The 22,409-nt window shown below is 30.9% G+C and overlaps 7 protein-coding genes across 7 annotated transcripts; 4 read left to right on the top strand and 3 right to left on the bottom strand. All coding sequences in view use genetic code 12, as the record gives it.

The window, feature by feature from the left end:
• Positions 1-2,094: 2,094 nt before the first annotated feature.
• MAL31 (maltose permease) lies at positions 2,095-3,837 on the top strand (the record flags this gene model as incomplete). Its single annotated transcript, XM_064907490.1, has 1 exon — positions 2,095-3,837. The coding sequence occupies one exon, from the start codon at positions 2,095-2,097 to the stop codon at positions 3,835-3,837; it is 1,743 nt and encodes a 580-aa protein (XP_064762179.1).
• Positions 3,838-4,333: 496 nt separating this feature from the next.
• SET1 (histone methyltransferase) lies at positions 4,334-7,771 on the top strand (the record flags this gene model as incomplete). The annotated part of the gene is made up of 1 exon (XM_064906267.1): positions 4,334-7,771. One exon carries the CDS (start codon positions 4,334-4,336, stop codon positions 7,769-7,771), a length of 3,438 nt encoding a protein of 1,145 aa, XP_064762178.1.
• Positions 7,772-8,893: 1,122 nt separating this feature from the next.
• Positions 8,894-10,900, top strand: CDC5 (polo kinase; the record flags this gene model as incomplete). Its single annotated transcript, XM_064905041.1, has 2 exons — positions 8,894-8,987; positions 9,048-10,900. 2 exons carry the CDS (start codon positions 8,894-8,896, stop codon positions 10,898-10,900), a joined length of 1,947 nt encoding a protein of 648 aa, XP_064762177.1.
• Positions 10,901-11,640: 740 nt separating this feature from the next.
• Positions 11,641-12,154, bottom strand: RPB11 (DNA-directed RNA polymerase II core subunit; the record flags this gene model as incomplete). The annotated part of the gene is made up of 2 exons (XM_064908325.1): positions 11,641-11,950; positions 12,102-12,154. The coding sequence occupies 2 exons, from the start codon at positions 12,152-12,154 to the stop codon at positions 11,641-11,643; spliced, it is 363 nt and encodes a 120-aa protein (XP_064762176.1).
• A 299-nt stretch (positions 12,155-12,453) lies between these two features.
• SIN3 (transcriptional regulator) lies at positions 12,454-17,219 on the top strand. Its single transcript, XM_064903759.1, has 3 exons — positions 12,454-12,742; positions 12,869-12,915; positions 12,979-17,219. The coding sequence occupies exons 1-3, from the start codon at positions 12,684-12,686 to the stop codon at positions 17,172-17,174; spliced, it is 4,302 nt and encodes a 1,433-aa protein (XP_064762175.1). The 5' UTR covers positions 12,454-12,683; the 3' UTR covers positions 17,175-17,219.
• DFJ63DRAFT_175978 (uncharacterized protein) lies at positions 17,220-21,176 on the bottom strand. The gene has a single exon (XM_064903760.1). The coding sequence runs from the start codon at positions 20,940-20,942 to the stop codon at positions 17,265-17,267; it is 3,678 nt and encodes a 1,225-aa protein (XP_064762174.1). The 5' UTR covers positions 20,943-21,176; the 3' UTR covers positions 17,220-17,264.
• DFJ63DRAFT_176136 (uncharacterized protein) lies at positions 21,061-22,409 on the bottom strand. Its single transcript, XM_064903771.1, has 4 exons — positions 22,111-22,409; positions 21,950-22,045; positions 21,469-21,883; positions 21,061-21,397 (listed from the first exon to the last, which is right to left on the bottom strand). Exons 1-4 carry the CDS (start codon positions 22,153-22,155, stop codon positions 21,180-21,182), a joined length of 774 nt encoding a protein of 257 aa, XP_064762173.1. The 5' UTR covers positions 22,156-22,409; the 3' UTR covers positions 21,061-21,179.

Raw genomic sequence — 22,409 nt, 5'->3', positions numbered from 1 at the left:
TGTTCATAACAAATGCCTCGATATGATGGTGTGATATACGGTTTGATGTCTAATTATATCGTTATTATACTATAGTGTTTCGTTTAATTAGATGTCTATTTACTTACTAGGTTGGTTATTCAAACTATTTAGATATCGCCTAACATTGCTAATAAAACTAAGTATTAATATATTTCGTTACAAATAGGTTTTGTCCCTCTGGAATAATTAAAAACTTTAAAGTTAAAATTTAAAGATCAAAGAAACAGTTTTTATTTCTTTCTTTCGATCATCGATTGGATTTTAGTTCCTGTTGGGGGAATAAAGAAAGAAAGAAAGTAAGAATGAATATATCTATCTGTCTAATTATGTTGACATTTGTTCACTTCACTTATCTTTCCGTCATATCCTTTAATTTTGGATAATACATTCTATTTTATTTGTCGTGTTACTTTAGTAACTACAAACATGCCATGAGAATTTCTTGTTATATTCCTCCGTAACGAGGCTTCTAAACGAGGCTATTCTATACACCAAACAGCTCCAGGATTGGGGTAAATCAAATTTCTATACCATAGCTTAACCAACTCAAGTTTTCGTAACCTCTCACAAACTTAGAGATATTCAAACAGTAGATCTATTTCTAATTGAAAAAGTTCACCTCAACTTTCCATCGCCGTATCGATTAATTCCTCCGTTATCGCTTAACCCACCAAATTACACTGGTTGAGGCTAGTATAAACGTCGACTCACCCAAATTTAAAAATTCTTCTCTTCTCTATTCTATTATACTCTACATGCATCTGGTATGATTAAAAACCACCTAGAATAACCGCCCCATTCAATCCTTAAAACTATAATTATTACACTTCAAAACTTAAAAATATTTTTATGTGGTTGTTTCCATTTTGTACATAAATTTCATATTTTGCATAATTTTCCGCCCCTCTTTTGAAATAATGCGGCGGAACCTCGCAAAATTCAAGTTTTGATTTTTACTGACAAAAATAAATTCTTTGCTTTCCCTAAAACTTAGCGCAGAATGACTAAATGAGGGGGATGCACTCATAATGTGGGTGTTCTGGAGAAGGACAGACGAAACAATCACAAACCAAAGTGGGCAACAACCACAACAACAAGTTAAGAAATATTATTATTACATTACATTACAAGAATGATTGTTAAATAACTTTTTAGATGTAGATTCAATTTTGTTGCTTGCGCTGGAGTTTTCCTAATTTAGGCTGATCTGAAGCAACGTAGAATGAAACAACTCAAGTCAGATATCCATGATTAGTTTCTTTTTTATTTTGAAGGTTGCCTTTTTCTCCTTATCTTTGGGGTAAATCTCTGTCTCTCCCCCATCTCAATCTCTCGAACACCTTAAAAGATCTATCTGTTCCTGTTATTTTTGATCCCCATCTTCTATCACTCATCATAGTGGAGAACTGCTCTTTGTTCAAAAATACGCAAAGATTTAAATTTTGTGCTTAAAATCCAAAATCAAAATTATTTTTTAAGCTTAAACGCGGGGTCAAAATTTTTTAATTTCTTTTTTTTTTTTTTTTTAATGTTGTTTTATTTTTAACTATTTTTTTTTCAGCATATAGTGTCGTTTTTTAAGAGCCATTTAACACATTTCCAGACGTGGTTGTAGACTCCATTTATAATGTCAACTATGATGTATGATGCAGTTGGGTCTACTATAAGGTACTCTTCTTAATTAAACTTAAAAAATATTGCAGAATAATAATATGGAGTACGTTTTTTTTCTTTTTAATTATTGCCTAAATTGTTTTACTCCATATACCTCCTCATTTCATTTTCCAAATACCAGGTTTAATATCTGATACCCGTATAATTCGTACTTTTTTTTTTAAGATTCATTCTTTCCTTCCTTGTTTCAATATCATTATATAAACCTCGAAATATTTCCTTTGTTCATCATCAAATCTTATCAGTTTGGATTTTTTTTATAAATCAAGTCTTATTGTTTTCCATATCTCTCTTGTATCTTAGCGAGAGACTTATTACAAATCATAGATCTGTATTGTATCCATAATAATATCAGGTATATTGATATAGATATAAACTAAACTTAGCAAAAACTTAAAAATGTCGGCTCAATACGTTGAAGACGTAAAGAATCCTAATGAAAAGGTTCAGATCGAACCTTTAGGTAAGAAAGGTACTGATTCTTCATCACTTAATTCTTATGCTGTTGATGATTATGTTTCTAAATTTTTAGATATGTCAAATGAAGCTAAAGATAATGATCATAAAGAAAAAACTATGAAATTAAGAGAAGGTATTAAAACTTTCCCAAAAGCTGTCATGTGGTCTCTTATTCTTTCTTCTGCTTTAATTATGGAAGGTTATGACACAAATTTATTAAATTCTTTCTTTGGTTTCCCTGCTTTTAATAAAAAGTTCGGTAATTATTACCCTGAATTAGGTGAATATCAAGTTCCTGCAAGATGGCAAACTGGTCTTAATATGGGTTATAATTGTGGTTGTATCGTTGGTCTTGCTATTGCTGGTTATGTTGCTGATGTTATTGGTTATAGAAAAACTATGATGAGTGCTTTGGCTACTTCTGTTGCTTTAATTTTCCTTCAATTCTTTTCTCCAAATAGAGAAGTTTTATTATTAGCTTATGTCTTATTAGGTATTAATTGGGGTAGTTATCAAACTTTAACTGTTACTTATGCTTCGGAAGTGGCTCCGACAACCTTGCGTGTTTATTTAACGACATATGTTAATCTTTGTTGGGTGTTTGGGCAATTACTTTCTTCAGGTATTTTGAAAGCTATGACTGGTTCAAAAAGTCCAAATGCTTATCGTATTCCATTTGCTATTCAATGGATTTGGCCAATTCCAATCTTCATTGGTGTTTTCTTTGCTCCTGAATCTCCATGGTATTTAGTTAAAAAGGGTAGAGATGCTGAAGCAAAACAATCTCTTAAAAGATTATTGACTGAAAATTCTCATTTACCTGATAAAGAAGTTTTAGCTACTGCTATGTTAAAAAAGATCCAAATGACTGTTAAAGAAGAAGAAGCTGTTTCAACTGGTATTACTTTCCGTGATTGTTTCAGAGGTTCCAATTTTAGAAGAACTAGAATTGCTGCTTTCACTTGGATGTTCCAATCTTGTACTGGTTCAACCTTAATGGGTTATTCAACTTATTTCTACATTCAAGCTGGTTTATCTACTAGTATGTCATTTACTTTCTCCATTATTCAATATATCATTGGTATTATCGGTACTGTTGGTTCATGGTTTGTTTCTAAAAAAGTTGGTAGATTTAATATGTATTTCTTTGGTTTATGTTTCCAATCCATTGTGTTAATCATTGTTGGTGGTTTAGGTTGTTCTTCTTCAACTAGTGCCAAATGGGGTGTTGGTTCATTACTTTTAATCTATACCTTTGTTTATGATTTAACTGTTGGTCCAATGTGTTACTGTATTGTGGCCGAAATTCCAAATTCAAGATTAAGAACCAAGACTGTTATGCTTGCTAGAAACTTATATAATGTTTCTAACATTATTGTTGGTATTGTTACTCCATATATGTTAAACCCAACTCAATGGAATTGGAAAGCTAAGACTGGTTTCTTCTGGGCTGGATTCTCCATTACTGCTGCTATCTGGTGTTACTTTGATTTACCAGAAACTAAAGGTAGAACCTTTGCTGAATTGGATTTATTATTCGAAGAAGGTATCAAAGCCAGAAAATTCAAATCTACCGAAGTTGATGTGTTTAATGCTGGTAAATTAATGGAAAGATTTGGTGAAGAAAACATCAAAGCCTTTGTCCAAGAAGCTGAAATCACTGAAGAAAAGATTAGAGCTTAGAAATCTCTACCCATTTTCCCCTTGTTTCACTCACTATAGTTTAAAAAATTAATGTTAATTCTAATTCTCCGTATCCTATTTTAAATAACTATTCTTATTATTATTATTATTTGTAAAACAATTACTTACTTTAATTCAACGAATCAATCTTATACACTATCATCCCCTTTGTAGTTATACTTCCTTCTGATATTTGGTATCACCACACGACCACTCCAATTTTTTTTCAGTTTTGTGCGTGTGAGACTATTTTGAATATTTTTATTTTTTTTAACGCTTCTAAAAATCCTCAGAAGATACGTGCAACAGGATTATTTACAACCATAACTTGATCTTGATATATAACGGGGGGTTCGTACAAAGGAATCACTGGTTAAGTGTATATATAGACTAGAAGATACCAGATTAGGATTATTTAGAGGAAGTTAGCTCGTTGTATTCAGTTTCAGGCTATCCCCCTCAAAAATATTATCTGTCATATCTATCTATCATCATCATGTCATACAATAATAACTATGGGTATCGGGGATACAACAATGGGTATCGAGATACGTATAAACGAGGTGGTTATAATAGACAAGGGAATGGATCAGATTACCAGTATGGTGGTAGCAATGGAGGAAGTGGATATCAGAATGGTGGTGGTAGTAGAAGCCATCATCATTATCAATCTAACAATGATAATCGATATGTGCCGTCAAATTCACTGGTTGAATCTGAATCAACTACTCCAATCTCGAAACCTCCAACAGGACCAAAAGGATTAAATTCTGAAGTCAATTCACCTTTGCCTAATTCTAGTCGAGCTGAAAGTGTCAATGCTGATGTCAGTAGAGGCTCAGATCCAAAGACTGGTAAGAATGATAAGGATTCGGACTTTGCTAGATTACTGCATCATGTTGATTTCACTCGTAAAATCAAATTTCATAGTGATTCTGATCCAAGAAAGAATTATAAAGTGATATATGATCCTGAATTTGATAAATCCTTAACTACAAAGGAAGAAAAGAAAACGCGTTCGAAGAAGACAAGATTTAATGGTGAATCAGTTAATGATAATGAATTGAATGATCCAAGATTATCCAACATTGTCCAATATTTCCAAAAACCAAATAAGAAATCCAAAAAATTCCCTTATAAACATTTACCTCAACCTAAATTTATATTTGATAAAGATTCTTTAGGTCCAGCCCCACAAACTGAATTAGTAGTATGGGATTTACCATCATCTATTACTGAAGTCTATCTTTCAAATTTTATCAAAGGGTTTGGAGACCCTATAAAAGAAGTTAAATTCATAAATGATCCTGAATTCGCAGTTCCTTTAGGAGTTGCTACATTTAAATTTCAAGGTAATCCTGAAAAATCTCAGCGTTTGGCTAAAACGCTCATCAAAAAAGTTGCCACTGATCGTATTAAGATTGATGGTGAAAGTTTAAACATTGGATTGAATGATCATGATGGAACTTTATTAAATAAAAGAGTGAAGACTGCCAGTGATAAATTAAAATCATTAAAAATAAAATTAGGAAGAGAAGAAAGAATCAAACGTCAAAATGAACAACAAGAGATGCTTAAGAAAGCAGAATTATTAAAGAAAAAAGAAGAACAAGCTAAGAAAGAGAAAGAGAAAGCTGATGCTGCCGCTGCTGCTGAAATGGCGGCAAGTGATTCAAACAAGTCAACAAATGCAAAAAGTGCCGCTGAATCATTATCAATCACCAAATTCAAGCCTTCCACAACCACCCTTTCCATTCGTCATCATCATAGAGTCGTTGAAGGCATCTTCTTACCTAAAGACTTAAAGAAATACGTTAAAGATAGACCTTATATTTTAATTCCTGATAAGTTTGTGTCAACTAAAAAGGTTTCATCACTGGATATTAAACGAGTGCTTAGCAAATATGATTGGACCAGAGTTTTATCTGATAGAACAGGTTTTTATATTGTATTTAATTCATTGAAGGAATGTGAAAGATGTTTCGTTAATGAAGATGGTAGAAAATATTTTGAATATAATTTGTTTATGGAACTTTCTGTTCCTGAAGGTTATGATATTAATAAGAATGAATCCGACGACGAGGATTTCTTTGAATCTGCTACTAAACAAAATGATGTTATAGATGAAGCTACCAATATGTTAGTTAAAGAGTTCCAAAGTTTTTTATCCAAGGATATTCGAGAAAGAATTATAGCTCCTGCTATTTTAGATTTATTAAATCATGATAAATATCCAAAACTAATGGAAGAATTAAAATCTAAAGAACTTCAATCTAAGAAAGTTATTCCAGAGCCAATCAATTTAAATTCCCAATTGAAAAAGGATGCTCTTACATTATTAACTAAAAAGAGAACAGAACAACAATCTCAACAACACCATCAATCACTTCCATCTTTCAAGAAGAAAGAAGAAGGTGGTGGAAGAAGATTATCACAATCCAAACCAGGTAAGAAGAATAGTTTAATTCCTATGCAACATGCTCTTAATTTCGATCATGATTCAGATGATGAAGATGAAATTGAAGATGATTTAAGTAGATCTTTAACTCCAGTTGCTCGTAGTTTGAAGAGAGAAAGAAGTTTAACAGAGGATACTGTCATTAGTGATGATAACGAAGAAGGTACAAAGAAGAAAGCCAAGACTGCTGCATTAGCATTTTATGATTCATCATCGTCAGAAGAAGAAGACGAAGAGGAGGAAGAAGTATCATTACAAGAGGTTAAAGAAGAAGTGGAAGTGGATGTCAAGGATGAAGTTAAAGACGAAAAAATGGACATTACTCAAGAAGAAGATTATACCAATGTTGAATTCAAATACCATCCAACAGAAGTTGGTCCAGTTACAGTTTATGAAGAATATCCATATTCATCTAAAGAACCATTTGATTTAGAAGTTTTACAGCAATTTATCAAAGATGATGAAGATTTAAAATATGCCAAGGAAGTATTAGCCGATGTTGATGAGAAGAGCAATAATTTCTCTTTTAATAACATTGATTATTGGGCTTGGAAGGAACAAGATTTAAAGAGATCTTCTAATGAAGTATTGGGAGAGATTGATATTGAAAAATTAGATTCTAAATTTGAATCTAAGAGTGGTAGTTTCAAGAGTGAAGGATTTAAAAAGATTGCTGATGAAGATAAGGCTGAATATTTACCTCATCGTAGAAAATTGAATCAACCATTAAAGACCATTCTTCATGAAGATGATTATGATGATGATTTTAATAATAACAACAATAATAACAATACTAATAAAAATAGCGATAATGTTAATAATGGTAATGTCAACAATAATGTGAATACTAATGGTGGAAATGCTAACACTAATAACAATAATAATAATAACAACAACAACAGTTCAGCCAATAACAACAATAATAATGCCATTCAAAGTTCTCGTGTGAATCGTGCCAATAATAGAAGATTTGCTGCTGATATCACTGCTCAATTAGGTAACGAAACAGAAGTGTTAAGTTTGAATGCGTTAACCAAGAGAAAGAAGCCAGTTTCTTTTGCAAGATCTGCTATTCATAATTGGGGATTATATGCTTTGGAACCGATTGCAGCTAAAGAAATGATTATTGAATATGTTGGGGAGAGTATTAGACAACAAGTTGCCGAGAATAGAGAAAAGAGTTATTTAAAGACAGGGATTGGATCGTCATATTTATTTAGAATTGATGAGAATACCGTTATAGATGCCACTAAAAAGGGAGGAATTGCTCGATTCATTAATCATTGTTGTAGTCCAAGTTGTACAGCCAAGATTATTAAGGTTGAAGGTAGTAAAAGAATTGTTATTTATGCATTAAGAGATATTGAAGCTAATGAAGAATTAACTTATGATTATAAGTTTGAGAGAGAGACCAATGATGCTGAACGTATTAGATGTCTTTGTGGAGCTCCTGGTTGTAAAGGATATTTGAATTAGAATGAAGTACTATAGGAGTACTTTTATCATTTGTATTATATATAGATCATAAGTCTTATATAAATTCTGTACTATTAATAATTAAGTCAATTAATTTAGTAATTAAATATGAAAGGAGGGATTGATAGGATCAGGGTTGATAAGAGTTCCTGGACCTGATCCAAGACCAATTTTCAAATCAAACAAGTAAAGGGTAAGGTAATTGAAATATCCAAATAATAACAATTCCCAATTAGGTAATTTAGTTGTGAATAATATATGTTTCATAAGATGATGACGATAAATAAGTGAAATTGTTACTTAAAACTGACCAACCATAAACAAAAATATGTAACAACTAATCTTTTTACGTCAATAATTAGAAGCATTTGTAAATCAAAGACATATAACTGAAGGGGAGAGAACTGATTATCTATAATTGAAAAATTGACATTTATCCCAATTAGGTCAAATTGAAAATACTCACCTGCATATAACAGAATTTCTTTTTTTAATGAAATTCACGTGACTTGAAGATATGCGACATTTATCCGTTTAGCACCCAAATAAAGAAGAAAGACATTTTTAGTTGTGCGACATTTGTTGTTGCTTTTTGTTTAGGAATCATCCCAATTAGGCAAATTAAAAACAATAATAAATAAATAAGACATTTTCCATAATAGTTTACATACACTAAATAGTTTTCATAGAGGATGTCTAGTCATAAACTGATGAAAAAAACACAGACTGATCCCAAAACAGTAATTTTGAAAATATTGATCTTTGTCTGAGTTAAGCTGAGTTGGTAAAATCTTTATATATGTTGTAAGTTCTGGTCTATTCAAATCAATATAGTTTACTTTTTGATTTTGCTTTGACTTCTTGACATCCTTCTCTTCTCTTGTACTAATTGGCCATTAAATTAGAAGATCAAGCTGGTATTGAAGCAGTTAGAATAGCTCATCATTATCACCCTCAAAACGAAAAATTTCGAGAAGCTGCTAATTTTTGGTATACAGAAAAATTGAATTTAGCCGACGATTTAAGTTTAAGATTTCAAAAAAATTTCAACTTACAACTGCTTTCTTCTTCCAACTACATCATAGTTCCTTCCCTTCATAGTATCTTATCATCATCATAGTCATGTCCAGTGTGCGTACTCAACCTTTACAACCTTTAAACAATGATCAATTGAATGTAAGGGCCAATAATATAACCCCCATAAAACCCATCAGACGTACAAAAGATGTACCCCAACCTCATCAACAACAACAACAACCATCACAACATCAACAAGGTGCAGAAGCCGCTAAACCAAAGAAGAAAAAGGAAAAATTATCAGCATTATGTAAAACTCCTCCATCTATCGTTAGAACTAGAACTGGTAGAGATTACCGCCGTGGAAATTTCCTTGGTGAAGGTGGATTTGCAAGATGTTTCCAAATGAAAGATGATTCAGGTCAAATTTATGCTGCTAAAACAGTTGCCAAAGCTTCTATTAAAAATGAAAAGACAAAGACTAAATTATTATCTGAAATTAAAATTCATAAATCTTTAAAACATGCTAATATTGTTAATTTTATAGATTGTTTTGAAGATGATATTAATGTTTATATATTATTAGAGATTTGTCCAAATCAATCATTAATGGAATTATTAAAAACTAGAAAAAGAATTTCTGAACCTGAAGTTAGATTCTTTATGGTTCAAATTGTTGGAGCTATTAAATATTTACATTCAAGAAGAGTTATTCATAGAGATTTAAAATTAGGTAATATCTTTTTTGATCCAGAAATGAATCTTAAAATTGGTGATTTTGGTCTAGCTTCAGTTTTACCTTCAACTGATTCAAGAAAATATACTATTTGTGGTACTCCAAATTATATTGCACCTGAAGTTTTAGGTGGTAAAAATACTGGTCATAGTTTTGAAGTTGATATTTGGGCTATTGGTATTATGATGTATGCTTTATTAATTGGTAAACCTCCATTTCAAGCTAAAGATGTTCAAGTTATTTATGAAAGAATTAAAAAGACTGAATATTATTTCCCAGAAGATAAAGTTATAAGTGATTCAGCTAAAGATTTAATTAAAGATTTATTAAGTTTAAATCCTTTAAATAGACCAACCATAAATGATATTTTAAATTATGAATGGTTTAAAGGTCCTTTCCCTGATAAAACTCATGAATTAAGTTTACATACTACTCCAATTGGACTTCAAAATATTCCAAAACAAGAATCAGCTGTCAATTTCACTAACACAAAAGCAAATGCTGGAATTTATACTCCAAAGAATAAAAATCCAGTTGAAATTTTAAGATCTGATTTACATTCTGAACAACCAAAATCAATGTTACCACAATCATTATCACCAAATGATACTAAAAATAAATATCAAGAAGTTGATCCAAATCAATTAGGTAAACCAAGAAAAGTTAATTTTAATAGTCTTTATTCAACTTCTATAAAACATCTTAATCAAATTTGTTTTGAAACTTATCAAAATATGAGAAGATTAGAATATTCAGTTCATGAATCAATTGATACTTTAGAATTACCAAGATGTGAAAATCCAACTCTTATAAGTAAATGGGTTGATTATTCAAATAAATATGGATTTTCATATCAATTAAATAATGATGATATTGGAGTATTATTTAATGATGATAATACATTTTTAAAACTTCATAATTCTGATAGATTTTTAGAATTAATTTATCATGAAAATGAAGGTTGGTCATGTATTGAAAATTCAACAAGTCATCCACCATCACAAGCTAAAAGACAATTAGAAATTGTTGATTTTTTTGCAAAATATATGAATAGTAATCTTTCAAAAGTTAGTGAAAATGAAGAAAGAAAAGAAACAGTATTTTTAAGACGTTATACTAGAACATCAGAATTTATAATGTTTGAAATGACCAATGGTAATTTCCAATTTAATTTTAAAGATCATCATAAGATTTGTGTATCAAAGTCAGGATTAGCAATAACTCATATTTCACCAAATAGAGTTACTCAAACTCATCCATTAATATTAATTTTAAAAGAAGGTAATTTCCCAACTATTGAAGTACCTGATTGTTTAGAAAAGATTTCAATTATTAAAGAAGCCATTAAAAAGAAGGCACTTAAAGATGATGTATGAAAATAATAATCTAATAATAACATTTTTTATTTAATTAGTAACTATGCATCCATCTTATTCAACTCATACCAGCATTATACTTTAAATATCTTGCATTTTATTTTAACTCCAGAAGAGATTTGATTTGATTTTGAATTAAAATAATACAACCACCATAATAGAAAGAATATTCATGAACTTATCTCTTCTCTTTTTCATATTGTCATTTATGATTTATCATTATCATTTCAATCTATTTTTATCGTTTTTACTTCCCATTTTAAAAAAAGACCTCCTTATCCTTTATTCTTATCATTTCTTATTCTTATTCTCTTTAGTATTATTATTATTATTACCCCCTTTTCATAATTGTTATAAATGTACATTATTTATCTACGCTTTCCTCCCGCACCGTAAATTTATTAATTATTTTTTAATTTTCAACTTTTATTAAGGTTAGTAATTAACACACACACATACACACACAGAGAGAGAGGAGTGTATGAGGGTTTGATCTATAATACAAGAAGTATACTATTATACATAATTGGTAGTAGTAAGAAGGAGTTTTTTTGTTCTAAAAAAAACATCATGAAAAAAAATTATAAAAAGTCTAAAAAAAGGGAAAACGGATACCATTAAACACACACTGATGAAAGTGATATATACTATAATACAATATAATGATTTTAAGGGACATTATGAATGAGATGAACTGAATGTATTGATTTGATGTGATTTAAGTTTGAAGGATGGATGAATTAATATTCATCTTCAACAGCCAAACTTTGAATTTGCCATTCTTTTCTGAATTTATCTTTAATTTCATCTAATTCACTAATGATAGCAGAACAAGCTCTCATTAAAGCTTTCTTTGGACTATAATCATCTTCAGTTTGAACTCTTAATACGAAATTGGCAAATAATGGATGTTCAACTTTATAAGCTGCGAATAAGACTTTATTATCTTTTAATAATTGAGCTCTTAATAAATTAGCTAAAGTATGATCTTCTCTTTCAATTTTAACAATAGCTGCGTTGGGGACCTTAGTATCTGGGATGATTTTTATCCTAGATTGATTGTTAGTTCTAATCCATATACTTATTGATTTATTGATTAATCAAATAATGTAACCAACCGATTGGTTGGTCTTTTTTTGATTTGTCAACCAAAACGATTGTCAATCAGATTAATCAATCAAAGTTTGATGGAAATACTTACTTTTCAACCCCATCAGGTAAAATGAATAACTCAAATCTATCTGGAGCATTCATTGTGATATGGATTTATGATAGATTAGATGATGCTATTACAGTTTAAATACCTATCATACACCATCCATTTCTGAATTGGCAGTAAATTTTTTGACTGTCAGTTTGAGGTTGGTTGGTTCAAAATGAGAAAACAAATCAGTCATGTGATCTAAATGCGGGCGGGTAACACGGTCGGAGGGGGGAAATGGCACGTCCTGTATATATAAAGTTACCCGGCCAGTTCACTTTCAATTAACCGTAACGAAATGGGATTTATGTTTTTCTGGCTTTGATTGGAAGTACAATCAGAATTTACTGCCACTGTCCATATTAAACTTGATTATTCACTTCCACTTATTTCATCACTACATTGAATCTATCTTGATTGAATCAATATCAAGTGAATCCTGTATTACTACTACTACTTATCAAGGATTTCATATCATCTTTGATAATCTTTGTTTTTTTTTTGTTATTTTTCAATTTGTGGGAAGTTTTTAACTAGTGGAAAAGGTATTAATCTTTAAATCAGTTGCATCATTAATCAATAATGGCGAATCAACAAGACCCTTGGAATAGCCAACAGCGTCCATTAGGTCAACCTTTCAAGTATGTATCTTTGGTTTATCGGAGATTGATTCATTTTAGATTTCTTCATCTCCTCCATCCCTTTTTTTGATAGGCTTACACCTATATTTCACAACATCAATTTACTAACATCAATCAACCTTTTAGTCGTCAACATCCACCTGTTTTGCCCCCTCCAGCAACTTTAGAGACGGGTAAGTATCCCTTTATCTCATTATCGATGGATTCAACCTTGTATACTAACACTTTCATTATAGGTGGTAATCAAAATTTCTACCCTTTACCAAGTTTAGCCAGTTTAGGAAATGGAGGAAATCATCCTCAACCAGGTCATGGGTTCAGTATCCCATCCATTAATTCCACTGGTGATAATAATCAAATCAATCAAATTCAAAATGATCCAAATAGACAAAATCAAGAATTGAGAAGACCTTCTATTGTTAATATAAATTCAGTACCTACATCGGCTAATACCGTAGCTACCACATCAACTACTAATCAATCAAATCAATTACCTCCTCCTTCAACTATAGCTCAAGTCACTGGTACGGCAGTTCCAGATGTTCAATCTATTGCCGGAATTCCAAATCGTTCAACCACTACTAATGTCTATAGACCTTTGAATGTTAAGGATGCTTTATCTTATTTAGATCAAGTTAAAATCCAATTTTATAATCAAGCTGAAGTTTATAATAAATTCTTAGATATTATGAAAGATTTCAAATCTCAAAGTATTGATACTCCAGGGGTAATTGATCGTGTTTCAAATTTATTTAGAGGTCATCCAAATTTAATTCAAGGTTTCAATACTTTCTTACCTCCAGGTTATAGAATTGAATGTTCTTTAGATCCTTCTGATCCAAATCCAATTAGAGTTACCACTCCAACTGGTACTACTACAAGACCAAACATGGATAATTCTCAATTGTGGGGTTCAGATGCACCCAATCAACATCAACAACAACAACAACAATTACAAGTACAAGCTCATTATCAACAAGAACCACAATTGTTACAAGAAGAGCAAGGTCAAGGTGGTGGACAAATTGAATTTAATCATGCTATTTCATATGTCAATAAAATTAAAACAAGATTTGCTAATCAACCAGATATCTATAAACAATTTTTGGAAATTCTTCAAACTTATCAAAGAGAACAAAAACCTATAAGTGAAGTTTATGAACAAGTCACTGTGTTATTTGCCAATTCTCCTGATTTATTAGATGATTTCAAGCAATTCTTACCTGATACCAGCAGTCAATCTTATCAACAGCAACAACAAGCTCAACAACAACAACTCCAACATCAACAACTTCAACAACAACAAACTCAGCAACAACAGCAACAACGACAAGAAGGTGGATTTTATGGTGGTGCTTCACAATTACCTCCAGTGGGTAATTTCCAACAACCTACTACTGCTCCAACTTCAGCAGGTCCTTATAATAATGCTCAACAATATAATCAAGTTAATTATCAACATTCAAGTGGTAGTCCAGAACCTCATGTTACTAATACCGATGTTAATGATATAAAGAAAAAGAAATCCGTGTCGGAAAGTTATGCTTATGAAAATAACTATAATGAAGAAGCTCAGCTTTCTGGTGTACGTGGTACTTCTCAAAAAGCATCTTCCAAGACTCCAGTGGCTACTAAAAATGGATCTGTTGCTGCTACAGTTAATCCAACTTTGGTTCCTGGTATTCCAGAACCAATACCTCCTTCCGCTAATGTTAGTGTTTCATCACTTCTGGAAGAAATCTCATTCTTTGATAAAGTTAAAAAGGCCATTGGTAATAAACAAACTTATAATGATTTCTTAAAGATTTTGAATTTATTTTCTCAAGATATTATTGATAAAAATACTTTAATTGAAAGAGTTGATGGATTCTTTGGTGATACTCATCCTGAATTATTAAATTGGTTTAAAATGTTTGTTGGATTTGAAGAAAAACCGCTTCATATTGAAAATATTACTTTTAAGAAACATCAATTAGAATTATCTTTATGTAAGGCCTATGGTCCATCATATAGACAATTACCAAAAGCTGAAACTTATATGCCATGTTCAGGTAGAGATGAAATGTGTTGGGAAGTCTTAAATGATGAATGGGTTGGACATCCAACTTGGGCATCAGAAGATTCTGGTTTCATAGCGCATCGTAAAAATCAATATGAAGATATTCTTTTCAAGATTGAAGAAGAAAGATTAGAATTTGATTATTATATGGAATCAAATTTAAGAACTATTCAAACTTTAGAAACTATTGCTAATAGAATTGCTAATATGACTCCAGAACAAAAGGCTAATTTTAAATTACCACCTGGGTTAGGTCATAATTCTATAACTATTTATAAAAAAGTTCTTCGAAAAGTTTATGATAGAGATAGAGGATTTGAAGTTATTGATGCTTTACATGAAAATCCATCTATTGCAGTTCCAATTGTTTTAAAAAGATTAAAGCAAAAAGATGAAGAATGGAAAAGAGCTCAAAGAGAATGGAATAAAGTCTGGAGAGAAATGGAACAAAAGGTTTTCTTTAAATCTTTAGATCATTTAGGTTTATCATTTAAACAAGCTGATAAAAAATTATTAACTGCTAAACAATTGGTTAGTGAAATTAGTACTGTTAAAGTTGAACAACAAAATAAAAGATTACATCCATTAACTCCAAAGCCTCAAGAACAATTACAATATTCATTTGATGATATCGAAGTCCTTTTTGATATTTTGAAATTAGCTGATGTGTTTATTAATCGTTCATCTAATTATTCATCAAATGATAGAGAAAAATTAACTCAATTTTTCCAATTTTTCATTTCATTATTCTTTGGTATTTCTACTGAAACCGTAGAAGAAGGTTTAGCTTCAAGAGGTAAGACCGAAAAGGAAACGGAAGAAACTCATGAACCTTCCAAAATTGATGCTGTTGAGGCTACTAATGAAAATGTTAGTTCTAAAAAGAGAGGTCGTGAATCAGATTTATTACGTAATGTATTAAAGAAACAATCTAAATCTAAAAAGGATGATCGTGCTGATTCTCCAACTCCTCAAGTCCAAGATAACGATGAACATGAATCTTTAGAAGAAGTTGAAAAATCAAGTGAATTATGGATTAAAACTGCCAATACTAAATTTTCCTTAAAGGAAGATGGTGCCAATGAAACTAAACGTGATAAATATAATTTCTTCTGTAATACTACTGTTTATGTGTTTTTCCGTCATTTAAGAACTTTATATGAAAGATTATTAGATGTTAAGAAAATGAATGATACAGTTAGTAAAGAAATTAAAACTAGAAAACATCCTCAATTTGCTAAAGATTTGAATTTACTTCCTCATCAACTTGAAGATATGGGAATTGAAATTGTTGGTACTAAGAATTGTTATAAACAAGTGTTAGAATTATCTGAAAAGTTAATTGATAATGAACTTGATCATCAATGGTTTGAAGAAACTTTACGTCAAGGTTATAGAAATAAAGCCTATAAATTATATACTGTTGATAAAGTGGTTCAAGCTATGGTTAAACATATGCATACTATGATAACTGATTCAAAAACTTCTGAAATCATGGTTTTGTTTGAAACTGACAGAACTAATCCAACTTCAACTGCTAAAGATCAAATTTTAAATCGTATGCAAGTAAGATCACTAATGGCAAGTGATGAACACATGTTTAAAATCGTGTTTAAGGAATCAGACCGTAGTGTAAACATTCAATTTGTTGGATTGGATGATTTAACTATCAATGATCATGAGAATGCTGAAGAAAGATACAATTATTATGTCACAAGTTATATAATGTCACACCCAACTGAAGGTGTACCAGCATCAAAGATCAACATGCCATTTTCCAGAACATTTATTGAAAGTGTCGACGAAGAACAATGTGTGGGTAGATCTTATTCGGGTCTTAAAGTTTCAGTATGTGAAAATTCTTACAGATTATTCTTTGATCCAAATACTCATGATGAATTCGTTGCTGATTCTGTTTACAATAAAAAACCAGAAGACGCAAAGAAAGTTGTTGACAAGGTTGATGTTTTAAAGAACTTTGTTAATGATGAAGAAGTTGGTTGGAAGAGAAACTTGTCTGAAACTGATGATGCTACTAAATTAGATCAAAAAGTCGCTGCATTATTTGAATCTGGTATTAAAGCTTATAAAGATTTCTCAGTAGCTCCTGAACCTGTAATTGCCAGCGAAAAACCTGAAGAAAAACCAGTAGCAGCAGAAGCTACCACTGAAACTACAACTGCTGAAGTTGTCGAACTGGATTCGACTTCTAAGGCTAAAGTAAATGATGCTGAAGCCACCGTCATAGAGAACAATGATACTACAATTCAACAAGACGCCAACGATGCAACTTCTGATGAAACCACAGTTAATCATGATGAAACTTCTTTCCTGGTTGGAGAGCAAGCTGATTCTTCAATAACTGAAAAATAGATAAAATTTTTTATATAGGATTATTATCAAATGTAATTTTAGTTTTTTAGTATTTTTTTAAAAAAATGTATAATTTTGTGTTTATTAAATTTACTTATGAATATTTGTTTGAGTAATCATTAAAGCTAAATTCGTTATAGCAGCTTTTTGAGCTGATTTTTCTCTAGCTTGTAATCGTCTGACTACGAAATTCTTTTCATTTCTAGCAATTAATAATCTTAAAATCATATCTTCTCTAGTTTTTCTTAAGAAATTTGGATCCTTTTTAGAATTCTTTAATAAAGTAGCTGCCTCCTTTCTATTTGATCTTGTAGCATGTGCCACGATAGTTCTACTTCGAAATATTCTTCCAATGGCCGATGGTGTTCTATGTAGATTATTATCACGACCATCATTATCATAATATAATGATTCTGCTGATATACCTTCTATTTCCAGCATTAATGAATGAGTATCCTTATAAAATATTTCGGGAAATAGCAAGAGTGATTTATATTTTTCATTCAGTGCCACATCAACTACATCACTTTCAAAGAATCCTTTCATACTTTCAAGCCAATAAAACACGGTGGTTAACTCATTTCTGGTAACCAATTTTCCATTTCTACTTAATGAAGCCATAGCCATAGCGGAAGATATGGTACCTTGTAAGCCTAACGTTGCTGAACCTCTTAATAAAACTTGAAGTGAAAATGAACTAGTTAACTTTGGTAGTACTAACTCATCAATACATCCTACTACTAAGTTCCAAGTAGCTTCAATTATTAATCGTAATGATTCACTAGTTAAATTTTGAGCCAATACTTCTAAATTAGAATTGAAGTAATGTTTAAGTGGTTCCAACACTGACTCCATTTCATCTTCAGTAGGTTCTTTCTTACCAGTTGTACCACAAACAAGATTTAAATTAACAGTTGAAATACATTCTTGAATCGAGTTTAAGAATTTATCGACAATCAATTTCACTGATCTAGTTTCACTCCTCTTTAATGATCTAACTGCTTTACCCATTAAAAACATAGCATCACCAGTTTCATCTTCAACCGATACTTCAATTATAACTGTACCTTGAGTACCGATTTCCAACAGAAATTCTTGAGGTGTACCATCACCTGTAAATTTTCGAGGATCAATTTCTTTATTAGCTCTTCCACATAAGATTGCTTGTTTCGATTTATCATCCCAAACACTTAAGGCAAGCTTTAAACTCATATTTCCTAATAAGGTGACTTCGAATTCTTCATCCCATTCTGGATTTGACGTGCTGGCCCAAGCTCTTGTTTTTCCAACTACTTTAGCTGATTCCATATCAGTTAATTGTACATAAGGGTATTTAAGAATTGATTTCTTACCCGATGCATCTAAATGCATTAAATTCTCAGCTCTGATGACTCTGATAGTGAATACATGGCTTTTGAGAGCATTAGTATCCTCTTCTGATTTAAGAATAGATAAATCAATTGTATTCCCTGTATCGAGAAGAATAAGATATTCCATAACTTTAGATAAATCATTCAAAGCCACACATAATTCTTGACGTAATTTGAAATTTTGATCATGATCTTGATTATCTAAATCATCTGATATTTTATTCATGATAGTATCTGAATATTGCAAAGCACCATTAGAAACTGCTTTTAAGAATGAAGAATAAAAACTAGCGTTATGTGTTTTATTGACCCATCCAAGTTCATTTATATTACTTCGTAAATCAGTTATGAATTTAAAGATATCTTTAGGAGATGTACTATATTTTTGGTCTTTATCGGGTAAAAAGTCATCTATTTCAATAGAGCTGGACACGATATCTCTTACTGTAGTGTCCATACCTTCTGTATACTCGGACACTACAGGAAATAAGATCGATTCCAACCGATCAATCACAATCGATGGATTTTGAAGTGATCTGTAAAGTTCAAGGAAATATGCTTTATTATTATCTTTGGCAATTTGGATTTTAAAATAATCTGTCAAGAATTTGATATCAATCTCTCCAATTATTCTTTGTAATAATGTAAACATTTCTTTCATTGTTTTATAAATGGAGAGCTTATCAAATAATAACTCATATAGTATGTCTGTATCATAATGGCTAACATTCTTTAATACACGAAGAGAATCATATGAAAAGAATGCAAGTGTTATAACGGTCGATATTTTCGCCACGTTGATATCACCAACCAATGAAGTAGGAAATTTCCCAGAAAGATTTTCACTATCATCTTGAATCTTTCTGATCAACTTTTGTAAATCTTTAATTTCTAATTTTCGATCTCTGGGTAATTTCTTAAATAAGAATTTATATCTTGCTATAGATAAATTCAATAATGCATTATTCAATCTTTGATGCCATTTCTTGGTTAATCCAGTTGCTTCTACTCTAGGAAATAACGGATCATTTTCAATAAATTCATGTAAGAAATGGAAATATGGTATACAACTAGATTGACCCTTTTCATAAATATCAAAAATCGAATTCTTAATCGATAATGCTACTTTATTATAAGTCAAGGTCAAATTCTTTGTCCATTCGTTTTGATCACGACTGGTCCATTTTGATCTATCATTGGTATCAAGTTGTCCTTCTTGTAAGATCTTCTTCACTATATCAAATATCTTCAATCCATTTTCAAGATCAAAGACATATTCATCATTTAATTTCTCATTCGATGTATTCATCGCCGTGTATAATGCTACTGCTCTTGTCGGTATATCTATAAGCCAAGAAGTATGGATAAGTCTTAACAATGCCGTATTCTCTGTTGAAAACAAGAGTGTCCTTGATTCAGCTTCTTCTTGGGAAACGTCTAAACTTAGACGGATCAATTTAATATAATATGCAAATGTTTGGGAAGAAGGGGGTAAAAAATAAAATTCTTCACCAGGGGTTAATTTTGGTAATGGTATTAATCTTGCCTTGTCAGGGATCTTATATTTATCAATCAATCGATTACCTTCTTTATTAAGATTTTCATTATATCTTTCATACCCTTCATTCGTAGTGAATTTTGATACTGTCATATTTTCATTATTTAAGATTGATAAGATATCTTTATGATAAGCTTTAGACAGTACAGATCCTTTCAATCGATTTATATCCAACTGTATGGTCATAACCGTATGGGAGAATAACTTATGAAGGAGTAAGATCATACTTGGATCCATATCATTTATATTATAAGATGGTTCAAGATATTCGACACTAGCATCCACTTGCCATGATTGACGAGGATTAAGCATTCGTTTACTTTCTTCAAACTTGGCTATGATGGCGTCTTTATTCCTATCATTCTTTAATAAATCAATGACAATCTTGACGAAAGTGATGGTTTGAGATGATACTAATTTATTGATTTCTTTACTATCGGTGATATTACTGGTGGTGATGATTTTGGTAGAACATTGAGCAAATTTACCTACTAATGACAGAGGTTTCATATCGATTTGGAAACCAGGAGCTGAGATCTCACTATAGAACCGTAATAATGAGTTCTTGGTTAAGGTATCATAACTAGTTTTGCTTTTATTTAAAGCAATTGATTTCAATTCTGATTTAAGATGTCTTAATAGATTTGAAGGTAATGAAACATCAGCCACTGCGGTGGCTGGTTTGTAAATGGGCATTCTGAATCGTACTTCATTGGAATACTCTAATATGATCACTTTTAATATCGATTCATATAACCTTTGGACATCAACTTCTGCATTATTGATTGATGAAGTTGATGTCTTTATAGACAGACTTCTTGTATCAATTCCATTACTCATCCTACTAATTTTTCATTTGAGGGGTTGAACTGTATACTGGAATGTTATCTATCTTGGTCTATCCTGTAATCAAACCACTTGCTGTTGGATAATTACAACCTTTTGGAGTACCAGATCAAATTCATAAAAATCATAACAAACCTTACATGCAGGACATTTATTCACATCACATTTACATATATTACACTATTAATACAGTATCTAAATTCAAGGTAAGGGAGGGTAGGAGAAGAGAGATTACTCTTCAGTACTTTCTTCTTCTTCTTCTTCTTCTTCATCATCACCGTTGTTATCATCTCCTTCATCATCATCTTCTTCTTCACTATCAATGACTTCTTTCGATTTCGAATGAAGTTCCTTTTTAACTTTTATTTTGGAAGATTCACCATTAACTTCATCTGGTTTAAAGATATGCGCTGAAAGTAACTTGTTCATTTCAAAAGCACCGACATTTTCTATAATTATAGTTAGTATAAAGTCTTATAAATCAATAAAAACAAAAAAAAAAACAACTCAAGATACATACTCTTTTTAAATAATTTTTGAAATTTTTCATCACATATAATAAATCGTTTATCTTTTGGATCTTGCATATCATTATCTTTAATATAAGCCCATAAATGTTTGACAACATGAGGTCTTGGTAACTTTGCTGATCCTACAATGGCTTGTAAATCAGGGGAAAGTAACATTTCTCTCATGAATACATTATTTTCATTATTAACTCTTCTCTTTTTAACTTCTTTAACAGGTTTATCACTAACTCTTTTTCGAGTTGATCTTACTATAGGACCACTTATTTCTGCTCTCAGTAGTTTGGCTGCCATTATAGCATCTTTCCGTTCGATTTCAGCTCTTCTTTCCTTTTCTGATTTGGCTTCTTCTTCTCGTTTATTAATTAAATCATAATATTGAGTTAGAATAACCTCATTAATTTCTTTCTAAAATGAAGAATTTGTTAGTATAACCATGTCATAATATATCATACCTGATTGACTAATACATACTTTATGAGATTGTAAGTTTACTCCAAAGAGTTCTTGTAATGCATTTCTAATTCGTTTTACCGTTATCTGTTCTAAATCTGCTACACTTAGAATAGCCTATTTATAATGAATGTTAGTAAAGATTTCCCATTGAATAGTATAATTATAGTGTTCACACATACATCTATGGTTGGTAGATACTGGTCAGGATTATAATCGTCCGTCATATCTTGAATAATCTATAATTAATCTATCATCTATCAAGTGTTGAATGTGTTCTTAAAAAGGGTTCATTGTTCTTTTTGATGGTTAAAGGGTGAGAGCACCACCCCAGTTATATACAGGAAATGGTAATTTTAGTATCGTCAAAACATAATGCAACCATTATGAACATTATAAATATGACAAGAAAATGTATTATGATTACACAGTATGATATGATATGATATGATATGATCTACATCGTTGGTTGCCCGTTTAA

The sequence above is a fragment of the Scheffersomyces coipomensis genome (genome assembly GCF_036884675.1).
Source record: "Scheffersomyces coipomensis strain NRRL Y-17651 chromosome Unknown DFJ63scaffold_4, whole genome shotgun sequence".
Classification (NCBI taxonomy): domain Eukaryota; kingdom Fungi; phylum Ascomycota; class Pichiomycetes; order Serinales; family Debaryomycetaceae; genus Scheffersomyces; species Scheffersomyces coipomensis.
This window is presented reverse-complemented; position numbering and strand designations above follow the sequence as displayed.